Raw genomic sequence first — 25,516 nt, 5'->3', positions numbered from 1 at the left:
GTTATCAGTGCTAAATCTGACACAGCAAGTGCTGTTTGAGTGGTAGTTTTCCAAAAGCACAACTCGACTCCTTTCAAACGCGCTCTGTTGGTTGTAGGACGTACGAGTACTTCTCCATTGCTTGGTTGGCTGCCTGCTTCACAGGTTTGCACCACTGAGCCCTTCTGACTGGGAGTATTCCCAATAAAAGGACCGACAGAGATTGCTCTCTAGTAGGTATGCCAATAAACTGTTGTTATATGACATTGAAACCATTATCAGTTTATCTTCTATCGCACAGGTGACATATGCACTCATCGGGTCAAGGTCGAAGTCGTCTTTTCAGGCGTACTAATTTTTTTCCAGCATTGTGTTTTGCTTATAATAGATCTGAAGGTGAAATTTAATTACATACCGTCTACAAAACAGCACAAAGCAGTCACTTTTCCGTTTCTGCTGTAGCATTGCTTATACTAAGGAGTATCATGTCACATCTTAGGTGTTGTCTAGATCTAAATTTTAGTGCCTGACACGGTCGCCACTTTGTGCGTGCCGGCAGGCCAGGTGGACCTGTGGACGCAGAAGGCGAGCGGTTGCGCGTGCCCGTGGGACGACTCGGTGGCAGAGTGCGCGTGCTGCGTGCGCGAGGGCGCCTGCCACTGCGGCCGCACCGCCCCCAACCGCTGCAGCCAGTGCGGGCTCGAGCAGCACTGCAACAACAGTGAGTACCCAGCAACCACCCCCATTACTCTAAGTGCAAGGCCAGTCATTTTATTTAACACGCCAAAGAACGTAACACGGTCACCATGTTACTTCTTTCCGGCTTTGATTACCATTATTGAGCCACCTTGAATAATATTTTCTCACTTCCTGTTGCAGCAGTCATCGAATACCAGTAGTGGCCTCACTGCATCTGTTTGTAATATTTTGTTGTCCTAAGACTACAAAAAAATTTGTAATTTCTTTAGTATACTGAAAATTCTTGATCGTAGTGCCTTGTAAAACATGAATTATAGACACTAAAACTATTGCAGTTTCGTGATACTTCCATTTTCTTATCTAGGAAAAGTTTTGAATTAAAATACATTCTAGTTATTCGACTTTGCTCAACCTGAAATTTTTTTTCTTCTTTAGTTACACGGAGAGCTAATGTTGATCGAATTAATATTCCGTAAATGGTATGTGGCCCCTTTAATACGACCTTGCACCAATACATACAACTACTATTATCTCGACGGGAAACTGGATGGCGAATCATTGTTGGTAGTCGTACTTTGATTTACACATACTTAATTTATTAACATAAGATTCTTACAGATTATTCCCCACAATCCTCACTAAAGGCAGCAGTTACTTAGTATAAGTTATTATTTAAACAAACTAGTATAACCATAAACTGCATGTAAAACAGTTCAGAAACAACTAGGAAACCCAGTATTTCCGTGGCTTCGCCACACTTCACAAAAGCTTACAAGTAACAGTTCAGTTACTATCACAGTGGTCCAGCCACTTAATTCCATTTAAATACTACAAGACCCAAACAACACTTAAATCTTACGTGGTTAGCCACAATTTAATTTATTAACATAGAGATGTAACAGAAGCAAGAAAGACTGCCATGAAACAAACCCAGTTTACATTTAGTTGCAGGTCTATCTTCATGTAACCCAAAAAACATTTGTTTAAAAATCAGAAAATCACAAATTAAAAACGCGTTTTACCTGCCTTAGCGTAAGAAAAAGATACACTAATCTTTTTGTATGGGGTCTTCGCCCAAAATAATCCAGCCGTGGCTGGGTTACGTAAACACAGGAGGACCCAGGCTGCGTGTTACACCTTACTCCTAGCCAAGGCGTTGGCGCTTACAGCAGCTTTTGACAAACGCAGGACATTTGCAATTCTCTGAAACACACGCAAAATACACGGCAGAATCCTTGCATCAGACATACTTGAATCAGTTTACAAAATGTTCCGTCCACAGCAATCACTATCCTTTAAATTGCAACCATTTAAAGGACGGTTCACGCATAATAATAATAATATCACTTAGCTGCAGTTTTCAATCACTTAATACAGTTACCACTAAGACTTCACTGCGAAGCCAACATTTAACCAGCTCACACGGAGCTTATCCACATACTTTTCGATTAACGGCTGTGTAACTTCCACAATCATGTAGCGAGTCAAACGCCTCTCAACGCTTTCGCTCAGACACATACACTAACGGCCAACTTACTTGATGTCTGCACACAGCACAACTCAGTGGCTCACGCAGCTTAACCACATTCCATCAGGGACCTTTCCTTTGATAGAAATCACGAATTTTGAATCTCCGAGCTGCCCCAAAACGCAGACTTCCCGACCAATACAACTGCGCGGTACATCACACCAATAGGGCACATCCCGTCGCAATCGACACTCCTTTCTCCGGAGACGTCCCACGTCTCTCCGTGTGTACCTTTTGATAGCTAACGACCGGCTTTTGAAGCTCACCAACCCGGAAGAAAGCCACACGATATGCTAAGATCTCATATACCCTCCAAAATCGATCGCAACGATATAACGAGCGTACCCGATGCTGGCGCCAGTCCGCCACGGCTCAGTAACCTTTCCCACAGGTACTGACTGCCAGTCGCTGTACAACTATCCACAAGCATTAAAGTTGAAACGTATACTGATTGTTCTACATTATGCCAAATGATTAAGAGTTTGCTTTTTTTCTGTCCACCACAACAGTCACTGTAAATCGGAGGCCGTTGTAGTAAGATTGTAACATTGTATTGCTGTCGCCTTCAAAATGACTACGTGAATCCTCACCATTAACAATAGAATGGCATACAAAGTAGATTTCAAATTCTAAGCGCATTTATTTTTGTCCGCTTTCAGTGTGCAACATGACGATCGACTCGCGCTACCTGAGCGCGCGCTCCGGCAAGACGTTCGGCCAGATCAAGTCTCCGTCGCTGGAGGGCCCCGGGTTCTGCTGGTACCTGCTGCAGCCGGACTCGGGCCAGCGAGTCGAGATACAGGTCTACCGGCTCGTCAGCGTCGGACGCTTCAACGGCACCAGGTGAACACCAAGTGGAACAGGTCGCGATGCCTCCCAAAACACGTTTCAACTGCAAATGTATGGTATCCTCATCTGAATGACAATGGACGAGGATGCACACACTTTTATTTTCAATGTTTTTGAGCCACATCTAGATTCCTGGTACTAACCTTTACGGTAAAATATAAGCAATAGTTCATTTTACAAAACGATAATACTGTAACTAACAAGGAAATCCTCCATATTGTAAATCACGAATTTTAATGACCTTGAAATATGTTGTAGAGACCTTTACGCTGAGTACCTGCTTTCAGTTTTTAGCGTCGGACCTTGGTTTTTGAGAAAATCGATTTTGAAGTTCATTGCGCACTTTATATACCCGTAACATTGCATGTATTCCTAGTAAGTCAGCGTAGCGCAACGGTAAACGTTCAGTGCTACCGTGCTGGGGGTACCGAGTTCGATTCCTGCTCACGGAGTAGATTTTCGGCGTATTTAATGGCATTTGTGATTTCGCCATTTGATTTTTCGTTCAACTCCTTTACTTGTGGAGGTTCTTCTGGCTGCACTACCGCAGAAACACTTGGTTCTTCCATTTCACAGAATTTTTCTGACACACGGCGCTAGAGACGCTTTGCGAGCAGCTGACGCCGTAGTTAGATGCGAACGTAAAGGAACGCAACTCGCATCCTCATTGGCCTAGGAGCTGGGGTTCCCGTTACGGCTAACGGTATTCTCGGGAGAGGGGACGATAATGGGCGGAGATCGATTTCAGATAACACGAGAAGCGACCGTTGTACGAACATTTGGAACTCCAACTGCAAACCAAAAGCGAAACGAATATCTGAGAAAATTAATGACTGCATGTATCTTTATAATTCTGCTCACCTTACACTGTTTGTTGATATTCTTTGAAATAAAATTGAAAAATATGATCGATTTTGAAAAAAAGAAAACAGTACACGAGTAGGATTTGAACACGGTACCCCCAGCGCGGTAGCCGTGAACCATTACCGCTGCGATACGCTGACATGATCGGAATATGAGTAATGTTACGAGTGTACAAAGTACGCAATGAACTTCAAAATCGATTTTCTCAAAAACCAAGGTCCGACGCTAATAAGTCGGAAAGCCAGGTACTCAATGTCTCTACAACGTATTTCAAGCGCATCAAAATCCGTGATTTATAGTATGGTGGGTCCCCTTGTAAGGGATATAAATAGTTACAAAATTTACATACTTGCTTTTGATGATGATTACTATGATATGATTACGGTCATAGGGTCATGGTGACGTTATAGACGGCGGTGGTGGTGGTGGTAGTGGTGGTGGTGACGATGGTAGTTATGCTAGTGCTGAAAGATGATCCATGCAGTGATATGTATGCTGGCAGTTTTTCTAACTTAACGACCTGCTCGCAGATGTGGTCATCATCATCATCTAGGACAGTTTCCAGCCTCCGGCCGGATCTGTATGGAACATAGGCCTCTCCATCGTCTTCTGTCTCGCCACCATCTCTCCGTCTTCACCTTGGTCCAGTCTTCTCCTTTTTTCTGGACGCATTCCTCTACTCCTTTCAGCCATCTGCCTCTCGGTCTTCGTCTTCGTTTCTTTCCTTCCAGTTTCATCTCATGTACCTTCCTGGCCATCCTCTTCTCCTCCATTCTCTTAACGTGTCCATACCATCTCAGCCTTGATTTCTCTATCTCCACCTTTAATGGTTCCACCTTCATTAACTCTCTGCTCCTATCATTTCTTATCTTTGTCACTCCACTACTGTTTCTCAAGTATTTCATCTCACTAGCTTGCTTTATCTCTTCCTTTCACAACGCAGGTTTCTGATGCATATGTCAGAATCGGGACATAGTATGACTGTTATATAACCCTTTTACACCCTTTTACACAGTGGGCGAAATTGGGGCACTGATGAACCAAGCCATTATGAACAATTGCTTATAACTGTGTCGGTCGACATTTAGATCGCAGTGTTGCAGAGATACCATGTGGCCTCCCGAGGTATGTGACACAAGATGTCTAGGCACCGATCTCGCAATTTCCGCATATTACGGGACTGAGATTTTTGTGCTCAGAGCTGCCGCCCAGTAGCGTCTCAGAATTGCTCCATAAGGAGAATTAGATGGTCAAGACTTAAGGGTGAGTTTGTTACCATGCGTCTCTATCAACTTTAGCACGATTCTGGCCTAGTGACATAACTATCCCTCAGGAAGATCCAGTCACCATCTGGAAGACATGAAACAGGAAGGGATGCAGGTGATGCACAGTATTGAGCACATAGGTCATAGCAATAAATGTTTATGTGATTACTACAACAGCTCAATGGAATCCCAGGAGAGTATACCCCATAGCGTACTACTGTCGCCATACGCCTACGTTCGTGTTGGGGTACATATTTCGAGCAGCTGTACTCCGGCATGTCGGCGTCTCGAGAAGTGACCAGCGACCTTATATAACCATAAACGTGATTCTTCCGACTATCAGACGCGTTTCCACTGATACATGGCACAATCGTAAATAACGATGCCGTTGAGTCAATATGGGAACAGATAACGCTCGTCTACTGCAGAGCGCTGGACGGTTAACCGGCCAAACGTTTGTGCCTGTACCAGTATTATACTTGTCATCAGGTGTGCCAAGGATCAACATTTTTTCTCAGAGCATGGAGCATCTGACTTACATGTCACATTCTAAGATGAGACGTGAACGTCTGTTATCTTGTCGCCTACTGATTGTGTCACCATCCTTCAACCACTTGCTGTACATACGACTATAGTATGTGGACAGCCGAACACATTCTTCTGCTCCTAAATGTTCCATATGAGGTGCTGGGCAATAATATTCTACCCATAGCGAAAAGGCGGCAACATCTTTGGGAATTCATGAGTAGGACATTGGTTATTTATGTTCTGTGTGCAGGCAAGTAGGTGGTTAATGCCAGTCTCGGATGCATAATAGCTGTGAGTTTGACTTCTCAGGTTTGCACTTGGAGAAAGTAATAGCTAACAGTAACAGTTATTTCCTACCGTCTTAATACCTTTTCAAGGTTTAGATAGAGTGATGAATAACCAAATAAACAGTAGCGTTAATTGAGCATGAAGTATGATAACGAATCATTAGAAGGTAGGTATGGGGGTAGCATCTTTGATTACTAATCAAAACGTCCTCGGTTCCGGATTCGAACCCACAACCGCTTGAATTTTGGGTAAAAATTTTCAGCAATGGCGGCCGAAGAGTTCCGGCTTAAGATGTTACCCTCGATCAGCAAACGGCCTTGTAAAAGAGGAACATGGAGCGGATAGAGGTTCAGGACAGTCTCTTGTTGTTGCGGTGGGAAACTGCAAGTAAAGGGGGAAGAATAAGCAATCATCAACGGCATGAGGATGCAGAAGGCAATGGAAGCCACTGCACCAAAGACACCTAAAGTGAATTTGCAGGACATGTGGCATGTAATTGAGAAGTGTCAGGACGATCTCTCTACTGGGGAAACGATCCGGACTAATCCCCCATTCGTATCTCCAGGAGTGGGCTGCCAAGAGGGAAGTGACCGCGAGAAAAAGAATGAATAACCACCGAAAGAATAATGTTCTATGAGTCGAGGCATGAAATATCAGCAGTGGTAGGGAAGCCAGAAAATCTCGAAAGGGAAATGCTAAGACTAAGTTTGGATTTAGTGGAAATCCGTGATATGAAATGGAAAGGAGATATGGATTTCTGCTCACATGAGTGTTGGCTAATATCAACACCAGCAGAAAATGTTATGATGGGGATGCGATATGTTACGAATAATAGGGCTGAGAGCGAGTCACTGTGAAAAGTGCAATCATACGGTTGTTCTTATCAGAATCTACAGCAAACCAACATCGACAACGAAAGTTCCGGTCACAAGACGAAGATGAAGAGATAGAGGAAGTGTATGAACATACTGAACGGGTAATTCTACACGTGAAGGGTGTTGTAAAGCTGATATTTGTAGGGGATTGGAAATCGGTTGTAGTGCTAGTAATAGAAAAAAGACTTACGGGAAACTATAGGCTTAGTAGTAGGAATAATAGAGAAGAAACACTAATTCAGTTCTGCAATAAAATTCTGCTAGTAAAGGTGAATATGCTGTTCAAGAATCCCAAGAGGAGGACGTATACTTGGAAAATATCGGGAGATACGGAAAGATATCAGTTAAATTACATCTTCGTCAGCAGAATTTCAAAAGTCAGATACTGAATTGTAAGGCGTATCCAGGCGCAGATTTAGACACAGATCACAATTTAGTAGTGATGAAGAGCGCGTTGAAGTTTAAAAGACTAGTGAGGAAGAGTCAATGAGCAAATTAGTAGCGTACGCTTGACGTTCTCAGAGGCTACAGATACTGCGACAAGATTCGCTCAGTAGTTAGTTCAGTTGAAGAGGAATGGGTATCTCTAGAAATAGCAGCCACAGAAGCTGGAAAGAGAAACATACAAAATACAACAAAGGTAAATGTGATGAACCCATGCGTGGCAGAAGAAATACTTCGCTTGGTAGATAAAAGAAGAAAGTACAAAAATGTTCTGGGAAATACAGGAAAACTGAAATACAAGTCATTTACGAACGAAATAAATAGGAAACGCAGGAAAGCTAAGTCGAAATGGCTGTATGACAAACGTGAAGAAAGCTAAGAAGAAATGATTGTCGAAAGGCCTGACTCATCATACAGAAAGGTCAGAACAACCCCTGGTGAAATTACAAGCAAGGGTGACAACATTAAGAGTGCAATGGGAATTCTACTGTTAAATGCAGAGGAGAGAGCGGGTGGTTAGAAATATTATGTGAATAATAGTCTAATGACTACAGTGTACTAATTGAGAGTAAATCGAAGAAAGGCGAAAGTATTGAGAACCATTTGAAATGAGAACAGTGAGAAACTTAACACCAGGCTTGGTGATCACGAAGCAGATGGTGTTAAGGAATTCTGCTACTTAGACAGCAAAATAATCCATCACTGACGGAGCAAATAGGACATAAAAAGCAGACTAACAGTGGTAAACGAGCATTCCTGGCTAAGAGAAGGCTACTAGTATCAAGCACAGGCCTTAGTCTGAGGAAGAAGTGTCTGAGAATGTACGTTTGGAGCACAGCACTATATGGTGGTGAAACATGCACTATGGGAAAACCGGAAAAGAAGAGAATCGACGCATTTGAGGTGTGGTGCTACAGAAAAATGTTGAAAGTTATGTGAACTAATAAGATAAAGAATGAGAAGGTTCTGTGGAGAATAGACGAGGAAGGGAATATATGGAAAACATTCACAAGAAAAAGGAACAGCATGATAGGACATCTCCCCTTAAGACATGACGGAATAACTTCCATGGTACTAGAGAGAGCTACAGAGGATAAAAGCTGCAGAGAGATACAGAGACTGGAATACATCCAGAAAATAACTAAAAAAGCAGGTAGCATGTGCTACTCTGGGATGAAAATTTTGGCACAGTATAGGAATCCTGTGCGGGCTGCATCAGCCTGTCAGGAGACTGATGATTCAAACATAGAAAATTATAAGTCTACATTTTCTCCGACATCAATCCCTTAAATTAACTATCAGTCCCAAAAAGAGAGGACGTAATTGTCGATGGTGGTATTTCACTTCTTATCCAATTTAATTGGAAAGTCCTTGATTGTCATTGTCGTAAAACAAGACTGCAAATCGTCCGATCTTAGGCGGCGCGTGCTTGAATACGAATGGAGAGACAATGAAGCTGTTCGTGAGCGGTGTATTAGACTCTAATTTGGGCTTAGCATTTGGCTAGCGAATTTAGTCCTAAGTTCTCATTAACAGTTTTGTTACACAGTTGGTTGATTTTTTTCTGTGCATCCATATATCAGTGTGTGTAGCTGTGCATTTTTCTCAGTCGTCAGTCTTCTGACTTGTTTGTTGCGGCACACCACAAATTACTCTCCTGTACCAACCTTTTCATCTCAGAGCAGCAATTGCAGCCTACGTCCACAGTTATTTGCTGGATTTATTCCAGTCTCTGTCTTTCTCTACAATTTTTACCCTCTGCAGTGTCCTCTAGGACCACAGAAGTATTTCCTTATGTCTTAAAAGATGTCCCACCATTCTATCCCTTATTTATATTCGTGTTTCCCGTGTACTGCTTCCCTCGCCGATTCTGCGGAGAACCTCCTCATTCCTTAAATTTCCAGTCCACCTAATTTTCAACATTCGTCACTTCTCAAAGGCTTCGCTTCTCTTCTTTTCCGACTTTCCCACCGTCAGTGTCTGACTACCATGGGTAGCGATTTGATTACTGATACCATTATTCAGAAAAAAGTTATAGTTGCGAGTGGAAAGGAATCTGTCTTAACTGATTCTGATACGCAAGCTGCGGGCATTTTATGAGATTATGATCGCCATTATAGTTCAGAATGACAGTGTTCCACATAGAAGCACATACAAATCAAGGTAGCATTTCTCATCTCAAAACTTTGCCGAGAATAACACCGGATTTGTAGATATATGAGTCTTTTAATCCACTGAGCTCGAATGCGATAGGTCAGACATAAAACAGCCACCTGCTATTTCTGACGTTAAGTCTCGTTCCCTTTTTCTACCCAGAGAACTGACATAGTTCAAGTTTTTCTTAGCTTCTTTGAGCGTTTGTTAACGGTAAGTTCACTGGGGGAGGGAGAAACAGGCGTCCATATATCTACATGGTAAAGGACCTAAGTATTGACTGCCATACTTTTGGATGAACATAAACCGACTTCTGATTCCACGACCCGGTACTTGTCGGCCACTGACAATATTCCCTGCACATGACGATTGAAAAGTTTCTTTGACCTTGAGCAGCTCTAGAAATGTGTTCCACATTCAGCTAAACAGCGCTGCAACGACAAAATTTGCACCGGCCGTTTTGGCCGAGCGGTTCTAGGCACTTCAGTCCGGAACCGCGCTGTTGCTACGTCGTAGGTTCGAATCCTGCCTTGCACATGGATGTGTGTGATGTCCTTAGGTTAGTTAGGTTTAAGTAGTTCTACGTCTAGGGGACTGATGACCTCAGATGTTAAGTCCCATAGTGCTTAGAGCCATTTGAACCATTTTCTTCTTGTCCTTCTTCTACTTGCATTAGTTACATTTATCTGCTTAGTGCTGCCTTTGGGGAGAAAATTCTTGACGGTTATAGCCACCCTGCGAACTTGAAAACTTATGAGGAACATTCTGTTATGTGTCATCTTTCCAAAATCTTCCTCAAAGCCACATATATTCTATTGAAAGGAATCCACTCTGTTATACTGATGTAAGATTAAACATAACATGCACTTTAGAATTCATCATCAGATGGATAAAAGAAGTGGGACTTCCCTAAGGTCAACAAAAGGGCATAATAATACTGGGTTTTACAAAATACGGGTCATTACAAAATATTCAGTGAAGCTAATCATACCAATCAATATTAGGTATTCATCTGCTACCGCAATGCAGATAGTATCACTCGTTTAGCAGATGAAATAGACATCAGGATAAAAATGAGCTACACACTGACATAAACACAGTACACTTTAAAATTAAATTCACATTGAGACAAAAGCATACGTACAACTAAATTGATACTAGTCAATATACACAGAATCATCGTCAAACACAATTTTGGAATATAGAGGAAATCCGTAAGCACAATAGCAACCATTCACAATCTGTTCAATCACTCACCGACTTACAAATATTAAAGTCTTATATATACACTTCACAGACTTAACAGATTCTCCCCCCCCCCCCTCAGACACATAATCAATTGTACACATTAACTAAACACAATATCTGAAATCATCAGACAGGATGGGTACCACATACAAGTAATAAGTAAGGTAAGCAACAAAATGAAAGAGCAAATTAAAGAGGCACAAACCACGGATAAATTACTGCCTGATGATACTTTTGTTGTCTGACCTCTTGACAGTGAGAATTAGAACGACTTGTTTTGGGACACCTGAATTCAATCCACCCGAATATTAGTTTCACGACTTGGTGGAGGGGGGAAGGAACGGCTACCTTCACTTTTTGGATATGATCGTCAGGGAGAAATGTGTTTGTACGTTGGGTCATGGCGTTCATAGAAAACCTACTCAAACTGACTTGTTTCTACAGGCTGATAGTTGGTCACCATCAGGTTCAGCGTGAAGAGAAACTTCATATATTGGTCCACAGTGCCGACGTGATTTCAGACCCTGAGAGTCAGTCAGCTGAAAACCCATCTGGAGGTCACCTTTCGCCAGAAGGGATATAGTGGAACATAAGAAGTGCGTTGCGCTATCGATCAACCGTGCACCGGGTGAGTAGTGATCACACCGATTGGCACCATGATTTGCAGCCTTTCTTCTGCCTTAGGCAGGGAACATTTACAACAAGACTGGTCGTGTGGAAATATAATGTGAAATGCGTTTTCTGGCTCCATAAGATTACAGTCCTCCTAGGTTCCAATAAAGATAATCTAGAATTTCTTAAGGCGGGTGTCTATAGTATTTCTTGGAATTGTAGCATATCATACGTTGGTCAGACCATCAGGACTATGGAAGTAGTGATCATAAGCGTCACACATGCTTTCATCAACCAAGGAGATCAGTTATTGCAGAACGTTCTCTTGGCACCAGTCACCTTGCGGAATATAACAACGCGGAGATTCTAGCGAGCACTTCCACTACTGGCTTAGGGTTATTAAGAAAGCATCTGAAATTAAATTATTAACTAACCTTTTGTATAGAGTGGAAGGTTTTTACTTAAATTCCGTGTGTAATCCTACTGTCTCCCTTGTGGAAAAAAAAAACCAGGAAGACAGAGTTAACGCTACCCGCCCCGTTGTATACTTATTTCCACCATAACTTCCGGCGTCGATTATCTTTGGTTGTTTGGCGACGCTAGTGTTAAAAGCATGTGTGTGTGTGTGTGTGTGTGTGTGTGTGTGTGTGTGTTTTATCTTTCCCTAATTACTGTGCAAACCAATGTTTTCAATTCCCTTGTTCCCTTGCGCAACGCTAACATGCTGCAGTTTTGTCTTGAATATGGCAGGATGGTCACCTGTCGAAATATGTAAAAGAAAAGGCAATATTGCCTTGAAAATGATAGGGTGGCCACCTCTCAACCAAGTTGTGATGACGTCACCCTTCTGCATTCTCGTTACTTATCTGAACAGTGTATATGGTGAATGAAACTCAGGTTTCACGTTCTTCTACGAGCTCTATGTACAGATTAAAATTTACTCCAAGTTTTTATCATTCTCGTGTAGAAAAAACTGTCGTATGAAACGTGATGATTATTATTTTTTTTTAATTCTATGCAACTGGAACTTCTAAACGATAAGACAATCTGCCGCAATGTAGCACCTCCTGCATCTCTGCGAAGGAGGGGGGAATACCGGGTGATCAAAAAGTCAGTATAAATTTGAAAACTTAATAAACCACGGAATAATGTAGACAGAGAGGTAAAAATTGACACACATGCCTGGGTTTTATTAGAACCCAAAGAAAAGCAAAGTTCACAAACTGTCTGGCAGATGCGCGTCGTTTGGTGATGATCGTGTGCTTAGCCGCCACTTTCGTCATGCTTGGCCTCGCAGGTCCCCAGACCTCAGTCCGTGCGATTATTGGCTTTGCGGTTACCTGAAGTCGCAAGTGTATCGTGATCGACCGACATCTCTAGGGATGCTGAAAGACAACGTCCGACGCCAATGCCTCACCATAGCTCCGGACATGCTTTACAGTGCTGTTCACAACATTATTCCTCGACTACAGCTATTGTTGAGGAATGATGGTGGACATATTGAGCATTTCCTGTACAGAACATCATCTTTGCTTTGTCTTTCTATGTTAATTATTGCTTTTCTGATCAGATGAAGCGCCATGTGTTGGACATTTTCTGAACTTTTGTATTTTTTTGGTTCTAATAAATTCCCATGTCATTCTAAGCATGTGTGTCAATTTGTTCCTCTCTATCTACATTATTTCGTGATTTATTCAGTTTTCAAGTTTATACTGACTGTTTGATCACCCGGTAGATACACATTCAACACAGTGGTTCGATCTCATATGTACGTGATCCCTGTCAGAGCATGATTAATCCACATCACCCCTCAGAACATAAAGTTAAGGCATATCAAGAGTACAGTTGGTTTTGACTCTGGAGGCGCACCCCTCGTGTTGCAGCTGCGACGGCGGCTTCTTGCAGCTGGTGGATGGCCCGCGGCCGGTGCCCCGAGCGACGCACTCCCAGGTCTGCGGCGGCAACGAGCGCTTCACCCCGCCCGTCGTCCTCTTCGCCGACAAGGGGCCTGCCTCGCTCATCTTCCAGTGAGTACCCCACACAGAGCCTCATGGGCAATGTCTGCTCAAGGCATCTTTCAACAAAGAATGAATGTAGCCTCCAAGAAGTAGACGCGCTCTTCGGGACCGTACATTTTGTTGTTCTGGGAGCATCAAAAGAGCGGAAGCTACTCTGATTACTTCGATACTTTTATCAAGAAACGTCGCTGCTTGTGTATTCTGGGGCAAATCATATGAGGCAAGGTGCAACGGAATGAATTTTCACTCTGTAGAGAAATGTACCTTGGTTTGAAACTACCTGGAAAATTAAAATTTTAAGCCGGCGTGGGACTCGAAATCGGGACCGCTGGCTTTCGTCGGCAAGTGCTCTACCGACTGAGTTACCCAGGTGCGACTCACTACCCGTTCTTGGTATTGGTAGCAGAATCAGAAGAGCAAATGATCGCAAAAGAAAAAAGTCCCAAGCTCTAATTTCCGTCGGGCACACAGTTTTAATCCACCAGGACGTTACAAAACAGCGCACACTCCGCAGCACAGTAAAAAGTAATTGTGTAGACATTGTTCCAGGCTGTGGCTGATCCATTTCCATGAAATATCCTTTTTTCTGGAGTGTTAGTGCCTCAAGGTATGTAGGGGAACTTGAGTGAAGGTTGGAGGGCAGGAGTCGAGGTACTGGCGGAAGCATACGTGTGGGGACTGGTAGTGAGTAGCACCTGGATATCTGGATCGTTAGAGCACTTCGCCACGACAGGCAGGGGTTCTAAATTCGGCCATGAATACGGTTTTAATTTGCCAGTATGTTTCGAGGTGGAATAAATTATAAGGAGAAGACGAGAAGTATGGAATTCACGAGTAGACCACAACAGCTAAAAGATAAGGTTGTAACAAACGTGAATAACAAAGAATACAAGATTACGATTTATATCTACCGACAGCCTGTCTTTTTACTCTGTTGGTCGACTTGTGTATGGAAGAAACAATTAAATAAAGGAAAGTTACAGAACCGAGATTATAGCTCACGGTTAAAAGATATCAATTATAAAATTATCTATTGAAATTTCCATTCTAAGTGAATGTGAGGCAGAATGACATGACATGTTTAACGGAATAAACAATCGTCCATTAAACAGCAAATCATTTTTCTAGTACTCATGAGGAGGACCCAAGACTTTTACTGTTTACAGGTAGCAGTCAGTTTTCACTCCATGCATGCAATCTAAGTCATTTTACAATTCATTTCGATCTTCTGATGACATTACTGACGATAAGCGACATCATCATCTATAAACATTATATGAGTGGTGCTAAGATACTCTCCTAAAAAGAAATTCTTGATTAAGAACAACAAAGGGCGTAACATATCTGTGGAAGATACAATTTTGCTTTCACTAGCTGGCTTATCGTCAGATGTATGAACTGTGACCTTCCTGACAGGAAATCGCAAATGCAGTCGCCCAGCCGAAACGATACTCCAAAGGCACGCTGTTTCATTAGAAACCACAAATGGTGAGCAGTATCAACAGGCTTCTGAAAATCTAGAAATATGCAATCAACTGGAGATTTCCTTTCGATATCGTTCTTAAATAGATGGGAATTTTATGAGACAGCTGCTTTAGGTTTCACTTGAAAATTTGTGACCGGATTGCGACTCAAACCAGCTTCTCTAGAACAGTTGGCTCAACCACCTCGGCCACTTGGACACGCATCCCGTCCTACTCAAAATCCGATATGATGCTCCCCACTATGCTGTGAACCCATCCATTTTTCCCGTTCCTTGCAGATTCACAGAATACACGTACGGGAACGGACTGTGGTATGCATCCGCATTGAAATAGTCGTATGCCCGTCAAAGCGTATATATACAATCACATACATGGCGTCTATTCTTTCGGACATGAAACTCGATAGCATTCTTAATCTCATGTAAATAAAGACCTCTTTGTGTTACACAAGAACAATATTTTCTCAATACGTGCTGGTTATGCGTCTGTAGATCGTTTTCTTTAAGTTATTTCGTGATGGTGGAACCGAAATCAGCGTCGGAGTTGCAAAATACTGAGCCATGTCAAGAACTAGAAGTAGGCCCCTACATAAGAAGCAGAGTAGTACAGGCACAGAGAACATCTCTCCCAAAAAGTAGTAGTCAGAAACACTTCAGAATTGCGGATGTGGAGTTCGTCACTGTATGGTAAAAACTGAACAGTATGCAAAACCTAAAAAAGTAAAACTCAATGTTGAGCGAATTTTTGTATAAAGAGATAAGCTTGCAAGATGAATTGTTATAAAAGGGTGTTGAACTTACTTATAAGAATCAGGGACGAAAGGCATCTGCTGGAAGCACTAATTAAAAGAAAGGACAGCGTTAAATCTCGAAGAAATATCTTCTGCGACGTTACAGGAGCCGCTGAGAATAAAATTGGTAGCAAACAAGATTGGAAGATATACAACAAATAACTGAGGTTAAGAGATTATCAGCGACATTAAAAGTGAATTGAGGTGACACTCGTTGAGGTATACCAATTCACGAAATTTGTATCACAACGTTTCTCGCCCGAATGCCTAAATTTTTTGGTTTCTCCCATCTACATATGTTTAAATGACCACTGTAAAAATTAAGAGACAATGAAGCTCACACCAAAAAAATGTGGACGCTGATTTTCCTCTTGTGCTATTTTGGAGTACAACAATCGAAAAACTGAAAGTGGATCCACGAACCCTAATACAAATACCTAAGTGTGAATTGTTAAGTGATCATGTAGGTGTAGGAGAAGGCTACAAGAATTAGACAGCCATACGCTGTAGGTTTTTCTTTCACTTCACAAGTGAAACTCCTGGGTTTCCGTGGATTGCTTCCGTCCGCCATCTGCGCTGTGTGGCTCCCGCCATGCGCGTCGTTACTTCTCCTCACAGAGATCGAGCCCTTGCAACACTCATGTCGCGAGCGCAACTTCCCGTAGCAGTATGTGGATGTGCGTGACACACAGCAAGCGGCACTGCATAGTTCATTTTGTAATGGAATTTGTGAACACCTCAAAGGCGCCTACGGGACTCGGGAGGTCTCCAATATTCACCTCGCGCCGACTCGCCGCATTCCTCAGACACCGCTCCCTAGTCAGCGGGAGGGTCCGCGGAGGGCACACGTACGAAAAAGAAGGCATTGTGCCAGGTATTCCTCCGCAGCGTGTGCGCAAAGCAAACACGCGAGGAACGCCCCCGTCAGACGATGATCTGCAAACACGCCAACCCCGGCGCTCACCTCTTTTTTCCCTCGCCTCCCCCTTCTGAACGGTCTCACTCGCGCAAGTCACCTCTTTCTTTGTGACGCATACTTGCATTCCACACAGTCTTCCTGTTCGTACCCTTCGCAAGTATGTAACGCAAATTTCGTCAGCATATACACTGGCTCTTTGCAGTTGTACCTCGCTCTTTCCCCTTCTCCATCTATTTATTTTGCATGCAACTCATTTACGTGGTGGACCCATGTACGTGAATATCGATATTTCACATTAACAAACTGCCTACATCTGCATACACTGATAAGGCAAAAGACAGCGGAAACAGATTTACTCCTGGTGGTGTCACCAGCACGTGGCGTGCTAAGGGTAGTAAACTATATGATCCTCAGTATCTGGATACCTATTAATGGACAAAAATGTAGGGTTCATGGATTCAACTCTTCTAGAGACATTTCAAGTGAAGTGTTCAAATGTCTGTGGGGGAAGTCCATTCTTCCTTAAGAACATAAACCACAGACGGTATTCACGTTGATCGCTTAGGTCCAAAGCGATGTCGACGTTCTAACTCAACATGGCGTTCTGACTCATTCCAGAGGAGCTCCATTCGGTTCAGGCTGGAACTCTGGGAAGACCATTCTGTTTTGGGATGTTATTTACTACACTTCACTGACTCAGCCACTGCGTTGACAGAGTGCTTTGTTATGCTGGTACAACCATTATCGCTGAGCTGTTCCTCTTCTTCACGCAATATACTTTCCCAACGACAAAGAGGAAATATATCCTCGAAATCTGACGTGACCAGCACTCCCAATAAAGTAACTCAGAATTAATGACAGAAAATTGAAACAAAAAATTTTCAGATGTGTGTGAATCCTTAAGGGACCAAACTGCTGAGGTCATCGTTCCCTAGAATTACACAGTACTTGAACTAACTTAAATTAACTTATGATATGAACAGCACACACACCCATGCCCAAGGAAGAAACGAAGCTCCGACGGGAGGGGCTGCGCGATCCGTGACATAATGCCTCAAACCCCACGGCCACTCTGCGCTGCAAAACTGAAACAAAAACCTATATTTGCCAGTAACCTCCCTTCCACGTTCAGCCTTTTCTTTAGGGAATAAGGAGCCACATCATATGCACATAAATCAGTGTCATACCGTAACATCACCTCCTCTTTACTTCACTGACTATCAGCACGAAATGCGTGTGTGTGTTTGTCCTTAGGATAATGAAGGTTAAGTAGTGTGTAAGCTTAGGGACTGATGACCTTAGCAGTTAAGTCCCATACGATTTCACACACACATCAGCACGAATGTCACGTAAACGTTTCTAGGCATGCGCCAAACCCAAATCCTTCCACGGCGTAGGCTGATTCATCACTCATTCACCTGCTATCTGGTAGCGTCGCTCTGTAAAACTTTTAGAGCCCCGTTTAGCACTGACTATGTGTGGCTTAAGAGGAGCTACTTCGCCATTGTACTCCATTCTTTTTAACTCCCCACTCACGGTCATTGTTCTAGCTGGATTCGTGGTAGCACTTTGGAACTCTCAAGTGGTATCTTCTGTTGATTTCATGTAATTTTTTAGAACCATCCTCCGCAGCTCTCGAGGGTCCCTGTTAACCTGTACATGAGATCTGCCTATTCTCGGTTTAGATATGGCTGTTCGTATTTGAGTTTTAGAGTCACATTACCGACAGTCATCTTGGGCAGGTTTGGAAGAGCTGAATTGTCCGTAAGGGGTTTGTTACTAAGGCAACAACCAAAGACCACTGAGCTGTCCTGACCAATCCATTCTTCCGCCTCTCTACTTACAATACAATCCTCCCACCACCGCCGACTGTCTTGACATCTAGTGGTCATTTCTGTATTAAACGCTATTGTCCGGATACTTCCTATCAGACAGTGTGTAAAGGTAGAGAAGAGACGAACGAGGATTCAGTCGTAATTGTAACCACAAATTATTACCTGGTGCATAGGACTGAAATTTCGGAAACACTAAAACTGGTTGGTTGTTCGCGTGAGACGTCGATTCCATCAAAGAAATCTGGTTGATGGACAATGCACCCATGAGTAGCCGACAAAGTGTTGTACGTCGACGCCTCATGCTCAGGTAGCAGGTTTCGACCGCTCTGTAAAGCGAAGTAGACGGCTATCGTTGGCAAATCTGAAGACAGAGTGCAAAGCTGGTATAGACACAAGTGTTGCGGAGCAGACTCTTAGCTCCCGTCGTTGAACGTGCAGCTCTACGGGGATAGATCTCCAACGTGTTCCCATTTTCGCCTAATGATATTAACTGTTACTGTTGCATTGGGCTCGGAATAATAGAGAGTGTAGCGTTCCTTAATGAAGACGTGTCATTTCTTATTACACCAAGTCGATTCTCGCGTCAGATACCCCGTCATTCAGGCGAACGCCTGCACGAAACATGCTATAAGGCACCATACCAACTACGAAGTATATGAATATTATTTCAGACCACCCTTCGTGCTTGATATCTTCCCCCATGGCGATGGTATCTCCCAGCAGGAGTAGCTCCCTCCGTCGGAGATTCGATTCCTCCCTCGGGCATGGGTGTGTGTGTTGTCCTTAGTATAAGTTGGTTTCAGTTAGATTAAGTAGTGCGTAAGCCTAGGGACCGATGAGCTCAGCAGTTTGGTCCCCTATTACTTACCACTAATTTCCACATTTTTCCAGCAGGATAGCTGGTCGTTTCACATTGCCAGAATCGTGCTATGGTGATACGAGGCGCATGACAGTGAATACACGGTGACATCTTGGATACCAAATTTTACTCTTCTGAACCCGATAGAATACATCTGGGACGCTATTAGGCGACGGCTCCGCCCCCAGACACCTCTGGCCCTTTTGTGCCCGATAGCCCTGGGAACCTACCAAGAACTTTTCGAATCCATTCCACTATTAAGCAGATGGTCATAAGGTTTCGGCTCATCGGCGTGTGTGTGTGTGTGTGTGTGTGTGTGTGTGTGTGTGTGCGTGCGTGCGTGTGTGTGTGCGCCCTCGCCCGCCCGCATGCGTTTTGCTTGGTGCCTGATTGGTTAGGATTCACACCGTAAATCAAAAGGTTATTCAGTGCCAGGGGTTTTTCCTGTTACTTACCGCTCCTTTCATCTATGACAGTGATTTGTATACATCAGCTCATCTTCATGTCAGTCTTAAGGTGGGCCATTTGAAACGTCCGAGAAAGCAAAGCCGTCCACCTCTCATGGAACCATATCTAGTAAGGTATTCTAGTATTCAGACTATTCTTCGGGTTGAGCACTGATATCCCCGCATCGACATCAACATAATCTTTTGAAAGCCACTCTACAGTCCATAGCGAGGGGGGTGGGGGGTAACTCTAACCAGTGTTGGCGTTTTGTATCATAAGCGTATCACGAATGTACACGTTTAGCCGAGGCTGTGGACCATTTATTCCGGTGGCGGTTTTCCCTCAGATGGCGAAAGTCTAGCACGAATTTCGGCCCTGTTGTTTCGGAACGACAGTGTGGGTTAGGGGTGCAAGGCGCGTGGTTGCATTCGAAATGAAAGTCAACCAAGTAATTTCATACAGTTCACAACAGGTGAGATATAGAATAAGTCGAGTGAATGTAGGTGATGATTTAATTTTCCGTAAAATTTTGTATTACAATGACATCGAGTACATAGAATTTGAGATGCAGCAAGTCGTTAAGAATAAGCCGAGTTTCAGTGGTTTTGATCAACATATCTCATCAACGTGTGCACGCTTATCATGGCTGCACGGTGTTTTTTGAAGATATCTGGACCACTGACTGCAAAATTTTGCAACTGCAAGTGATAGGAACAGCAAACCAAACTCATGTCAAATTACCGTTGAGAGGACTTTCGGTCTGATATTTCGAGTAACGGAGCGCCCGTAGGAAGAGAACTGTCATATCGAGACCGGGTGTGTGTGATTTAGAGGATTAATTCCAAAAATTATAAAATTTAATCTTTCAACTGTTCTAATTTCAAGATTTGAGTTAAAGTAATTATACGTATTTTAAAACAAGATATCTGACGGTGATCGTATTTGTTCATGAACAAAGTCATATTTGGCAACACATGCGATCTATGGATATGACCCACTACAGTACTATGTCCACCGTAAGAATGATTCATATAATGAAGTAAACGTTACACTAAGTATTCTTCCGCATTTGCTGAAAGCTTGTAGGATTTCGTTTCACATTAAGTGGAAGCCAAGCTGTCTGGACCACTGACAAGTAGGATTCCAAGAATCTGTCGTATGCTGCGCGTTAAGGGCACATCGATTCATCGATAATACGGGAAACAATTTTATTGGCTCCTTTAAATCAGACAGTACTTGCCAGCCAGGTGGTCCAGCTAACCTCCAGTTATCAGGATGGTTTTTAGTTAATACGTAAAAAGATAACAACACTGCAGAGAACAATACAGCTTCGAATGTCGTTAACAGAATAAAATAATATATAGCAACACTCCAGCAATTCGCTTCTTAGGGAACCAAACGAAAAGCATTACATGCTGTCGTTCTTAGCTAACATAGTACTGTAATTAAAAACAAGAGTAATGAAAATCACTAACATAAAAAAGAATCATTTTTCAGTGTATGCTATGTTTGACGTCAAAGCGTGTTGCAGGGCTTTCAGTGTGTAGCTGAATCCAACGAAGATATCAGTTACAGTCTGTCGTGTGATAAGCTCAGATTTACTTCCATATCCGAGTGCGAGGAGTGCATTTCAGTAGTCATCTGCTACGTTGCTAACGAGGGAATGACAACAGAATCCACGAAGCCACCCAGTTGCCATAATTTCTCCTGTTCTTTTATGACGTGCTGTTCCGCATCCGGCCACCGTTCGGCAGTGATGTGTTACAAACCTCCAGCATGTCATTCCACGTGACATATGCCTTAACTTACCTTCAGGTCAATTTTATTAAAATCACACCGCTGTATCTTTCGGCTAATGGTACAGCAACCTCTTCAGATGTTCACGAAGGAAAATGCAATCTCCGTTTCAAAGTGGTTTTTTATTTATTCAGTTTGTGACGCGATTCACTCTCAAAAGAGCATCATCAGGTATCGTGTAAAAACACTCGGGGGCTACTCGCAAGTGTACAGAAAGTCCCGCAGTCACTTGCCCGTGATCCTCGAGAGCTTTTACTCGATGTCTGATGATGATCCTGTGAGACTGAAACGCGTGACAAATTAAATAAGTGAAAAACCATTTTGTAGCCGAGACTGCCTATTCCTTTTCGATCAGTTCTATAGGTTTCAGATTGCAGTGGTATGGTAGGAACTGTAAAACTAATATTTTTACGGTGTGATCGATGCGGACAAAATTATTGTTTTCCATGTTTCCACGACCCTTATCACAATGGCTCGTGTAAAACCACGTATGTCGTACTAAGGAATGGAAATAGCCCAAATAAAGACTTTATGAATTTTAGTCACAAAAGTTTAACTTATTACGTTTTCTCAATTTAAACAATCTGTATTAACCATCACTTATAAAGTGTCGATAAATGTAGACTTAGAGAAAGATTTTGACAATGTTGGCTGGAATACTCTCTTTCAAATTCTAAAGGTGTCAGGGGTAAAATACAGGGAGCAAAAGCCTATTTACAATATATACAGAAACCAGATGGCAGTTATAAGAGTCGAGGGACATGAAAGGGAAGCAGCGGTTGGGAATGGAGTGAGACAGGGCTGTAGCCTCTCCCCGATGTTATCCAATCTGTATATTGAGCAAGCAGTAATGGAAACAAAAAAAAATTCGGAGTAGGTATTAAAATCCATGTAGAAGAAATAAAAACTTTGAGGTTCACCGATGACATTGTAATTCTGTCAGAGACAGCAAAGGACTTGGAAGAGCAGTTGAACGGAATGGACAGTGTCTTGAAAGGAGGATACAAGATGAACATGAACAAAAGCAAAACAAGGATAATGGAATCTAGTCGAATTAAGTCGGGTGATGCTGAGGGAATTAGATTAGGAAATGAGACACTTAAAGTAATAAAGGAGTTTTACTATTTGGGGAGCAAAATAACTGATAATGGTCGAAGTAGAGCCGGCCGCCGTGGCCTTGCGGTTCTAGGCGCTGCAGTCCGGAACCGTGCGACTGCTACGGTCGCAGGTTCAAATCCTTCCTCGGGCATGGATGTGTGTGATGTCCTTAGGTTAGTTAGGTTTAAGTAGTTCTAAGTTCTAGGGGACTGATGACCTAAGATGTTAAGTCCCATAGTGCTCAGAGCCATTTGAACCATTTGTCGAAGTAGAGAGGATGTAAAATGTAGACTGGCAATGTCAAGGAAATGATTCTGAAGAAGAGAAGTTTGTTAATATCGAGTATAGATTTAAGTGTCAGGAAGTCGTTTCTGAAAGTATTTGTATGGAGTGTAGCCTTGTATGGAAGTCAATCATGGATGATAAATAGTTTGGACAAGAAGAGAATAGAATCTTTCGAAATGTGGTGCTACAGAAGGATGCTGAAGATTAGATGGGTAGATCATCTAACTAATGAGGAGGCATTGAACAGAATTGGCGAGAAGAGGAGTTTGTGGCACAACTTGACAAGAAGAAGGGACTGGTTGGTAGGATATGTTCTGAGGCATCAAGGGATCAGAAATTTAGCATTGGAGGGCAGCGTGGAGGTTAAAAATCGTAGAGGGAGACCTAGAGATGAATACACTAAGCAGATTCAGAAGGATGTAGGTTGCAGTAAGTACTGGGAGATGAAAAAGTTTGCACAGGATAGAGTAGCATGGACAGCTGCATCAAACCAGTCTCAGGATTGAAGACCACAACAACAATTAGAAATAGTTGTGTGATATGCAACTAGAAACTAGAAGACACCGTTTTCACAAAAAGTGGTGACAAGATATATGTTAATTAGCATATATTTAATGACTTTTTAGTTTTAAAAGATGCGGCTATTTGAAGTAAACGAGAAAAGAAAACAGGGTGAGGTTCGAGCCAGTGATGCCCAGAATACGCGAGTATCATTACCCAACATTACCGATTGAGACCGGGATCTCCTTTACAAAGTTTCCGTATCATTATGTAAGTGAAATAGTTCCTCGAAAAACTTCAAAGCCAATTAGCTCTCTAAACTAGCCAAAAACATTAAGAAGACGTTTTTCTCGCCATTTTCAACGGTGTTCAACGCAGTTGTTTCACAACGATGCAGGAAAAAGTGTGAGCTATTTTTACAGTATGTATCAACAGCGTGACTATCACATGCGCCGCACAATAATAGCGTTCACCGACTCTGCAACTGCACACTGGATTTCAAATAAAAATTACGTAGCTATAGTATTATTAGGAAAAACATAGATGGCTCTTAACACATTAGAATATCTTCAGGTTTCATTTGCAGTCGCAAAAGTAATAAGATATCTAATACGTCAGTGGAACGTATTTCCGAGAACTTAACAACACCAGTGTACGTGTGCTACGGCTGCTGACCAATCATCGCGTTTGTGTTTCTTTACATCAGGTTATTCCTTTGATGACTGACGTTCTTTTTATACCCAGTCTGACAGACGCCTGTATATTAAGAAACTATAACATTAAAAAGTTTTAAGGAGCTCACACTGCACTATACCATTTGCATAAAAATTATTGTTCATATTTCTCTCGAACTATTTCCGTATGACCATTGGCTCATAGCTGGTTTTATTTATTGGTCTCATTTCTGATAGCTTCTTGCCGGCCCGTGTGGCCACGTGGTTCTAGGCGCTTCAGTCTGGAACCGCGCTATTTAGCACTAATCTTGTAATCGGTTACTATCGGCTCTTCCTCTTGCATCTGTTCATGTTTAAAGAGCGGTAATAAATACCAACAGGTGGTAATTTCGTCCAACTCTCACTGTATTTTCCTACGATCTTTCTCTTATGACTGCATTTCTAAGTAATCATCAGCATCGTTAGCGAACAATCTAAAACTGATGTTGACAGTCTATTATAAGTAGTACATGTCTACTGACAACATCTGTAGCTATGTTACGATTCCATAGGGCACACGCGATTACTCTTACTGTGTGATGTAACGTACGGTGTTCTATGAGTCAAACATTCATCAGGCCCGTCTCTTATCTTTGAAGATACTCTATATAGTGAGATATTAGTTTTCATATTACACCGTGGTACAATGTCGAAAGCCTTTCGAAAATATAGACTTATGAAATGAGTGTCCACCTGTATTTACAGTTTGCTTTACTTACTAGCTATTAACCAAATGTGTAGTTTGTGATGTCTTGTGGGATAACCACGGACCGTTTGTACTTATCGAACTTCGACTTTATCTCTTAAGAAAAACATACATGCATCCACTCTTAGATTTTTGACTACCTTTCTGCTCTCGGTTATCATAGTACATGCAAATACGTGCCGAGTAAGTGGATTAAGGACAGAAAAGACGCACCGCGGTTTAATAACAAAAGTTAGTAAATGCTGGGAAAACAGACATTGTTGGACTCTCCGTTGAAAAATATATAACAGAAATGTGGACAAACAAACGCTAGTAGAAATTCTTGCGTCAATAAGAAGGCCGATGCGCGAGACACACAACTTGCATCGTCACATTTTTGCGAAAGATCTTGTCGAGAGTCCTAAGAAACTCTGCTCCTATGTAGAACCATGGACTGATTTCAGACGCTTTCAAAAACTCTTTCACGCAGGTGGATCGTATAGACATACCATCGGTTAATCGTCACAGACTCGCACACGGAGGACCTAAAAGTAGGCATCCCTGGCGATGAAAATCAGTAGAATAGGTCGTCAGGGTTAGGTGGAATCCCAGTTTGGTTTTACACAGAGTGGTCTTCGGGTACGGCTCCATACTTACATTATATTTATCATGAACCTCTTGCCAAGCGAAAAGTACCAAGTGGGTGGAAGAAAACGCATATAAAAATGATACAAGAACGGATCCGCAAAGTT

At 42.5% G+C, this 25,516-nt stretch overlaps 1 protein-coding gene across 1 annotated transcript in view; it reads left to right on the top strand.

Annotated features, from left to right (window-relative positions):
- Positions 1-464: 464 nt before the first annotated feature.
- LOC126484867 (uncharacterized) overlaps positions 465-25,516 on the top strand; it is a 245,847-nt gene continuing 220,795 nt past the window's right edge. The window contains exons 1-4 of the mRNA XM_050108464.1: positions 465-480; positions 539-700; positions 2,866-3,049; positions 13,217-13,360. Of these exons, the coding sequence (XP_049964421.1) occupies positions 465-480; positions 539-700; positions 2,866-3,049; positions 13,217-13,360 (506 nt within the window). The remainder of the gene's footprint in view (positions 481-538; positions 701-2,865; positions 3,050-13,216; positions 13,361-25,516) is intronic.

The sequence above is a fragment of the Schistocerca serialis genome, chromosome 6 (genome assembly GCF_023864345.2).
Source record: "Schistocerca serialis cubense isolate TAMUIC-IGC-003099 chromosome 6, iqSchSeri2.2, whole genome shotgun sequence".
In the NCBI taxonomy this organism is placed as follows: domain Eukaryota; kingdom Metazoa; phylum Arthropoda; class Insecta; order Orthoptera; family Acrididae; genus Schistocerca; species Schistocerca serialis.
Note: the sequence above shows the minus strand (reverse complement) of the source record. Positions and strands in the feature narration are given on the sequence as shown.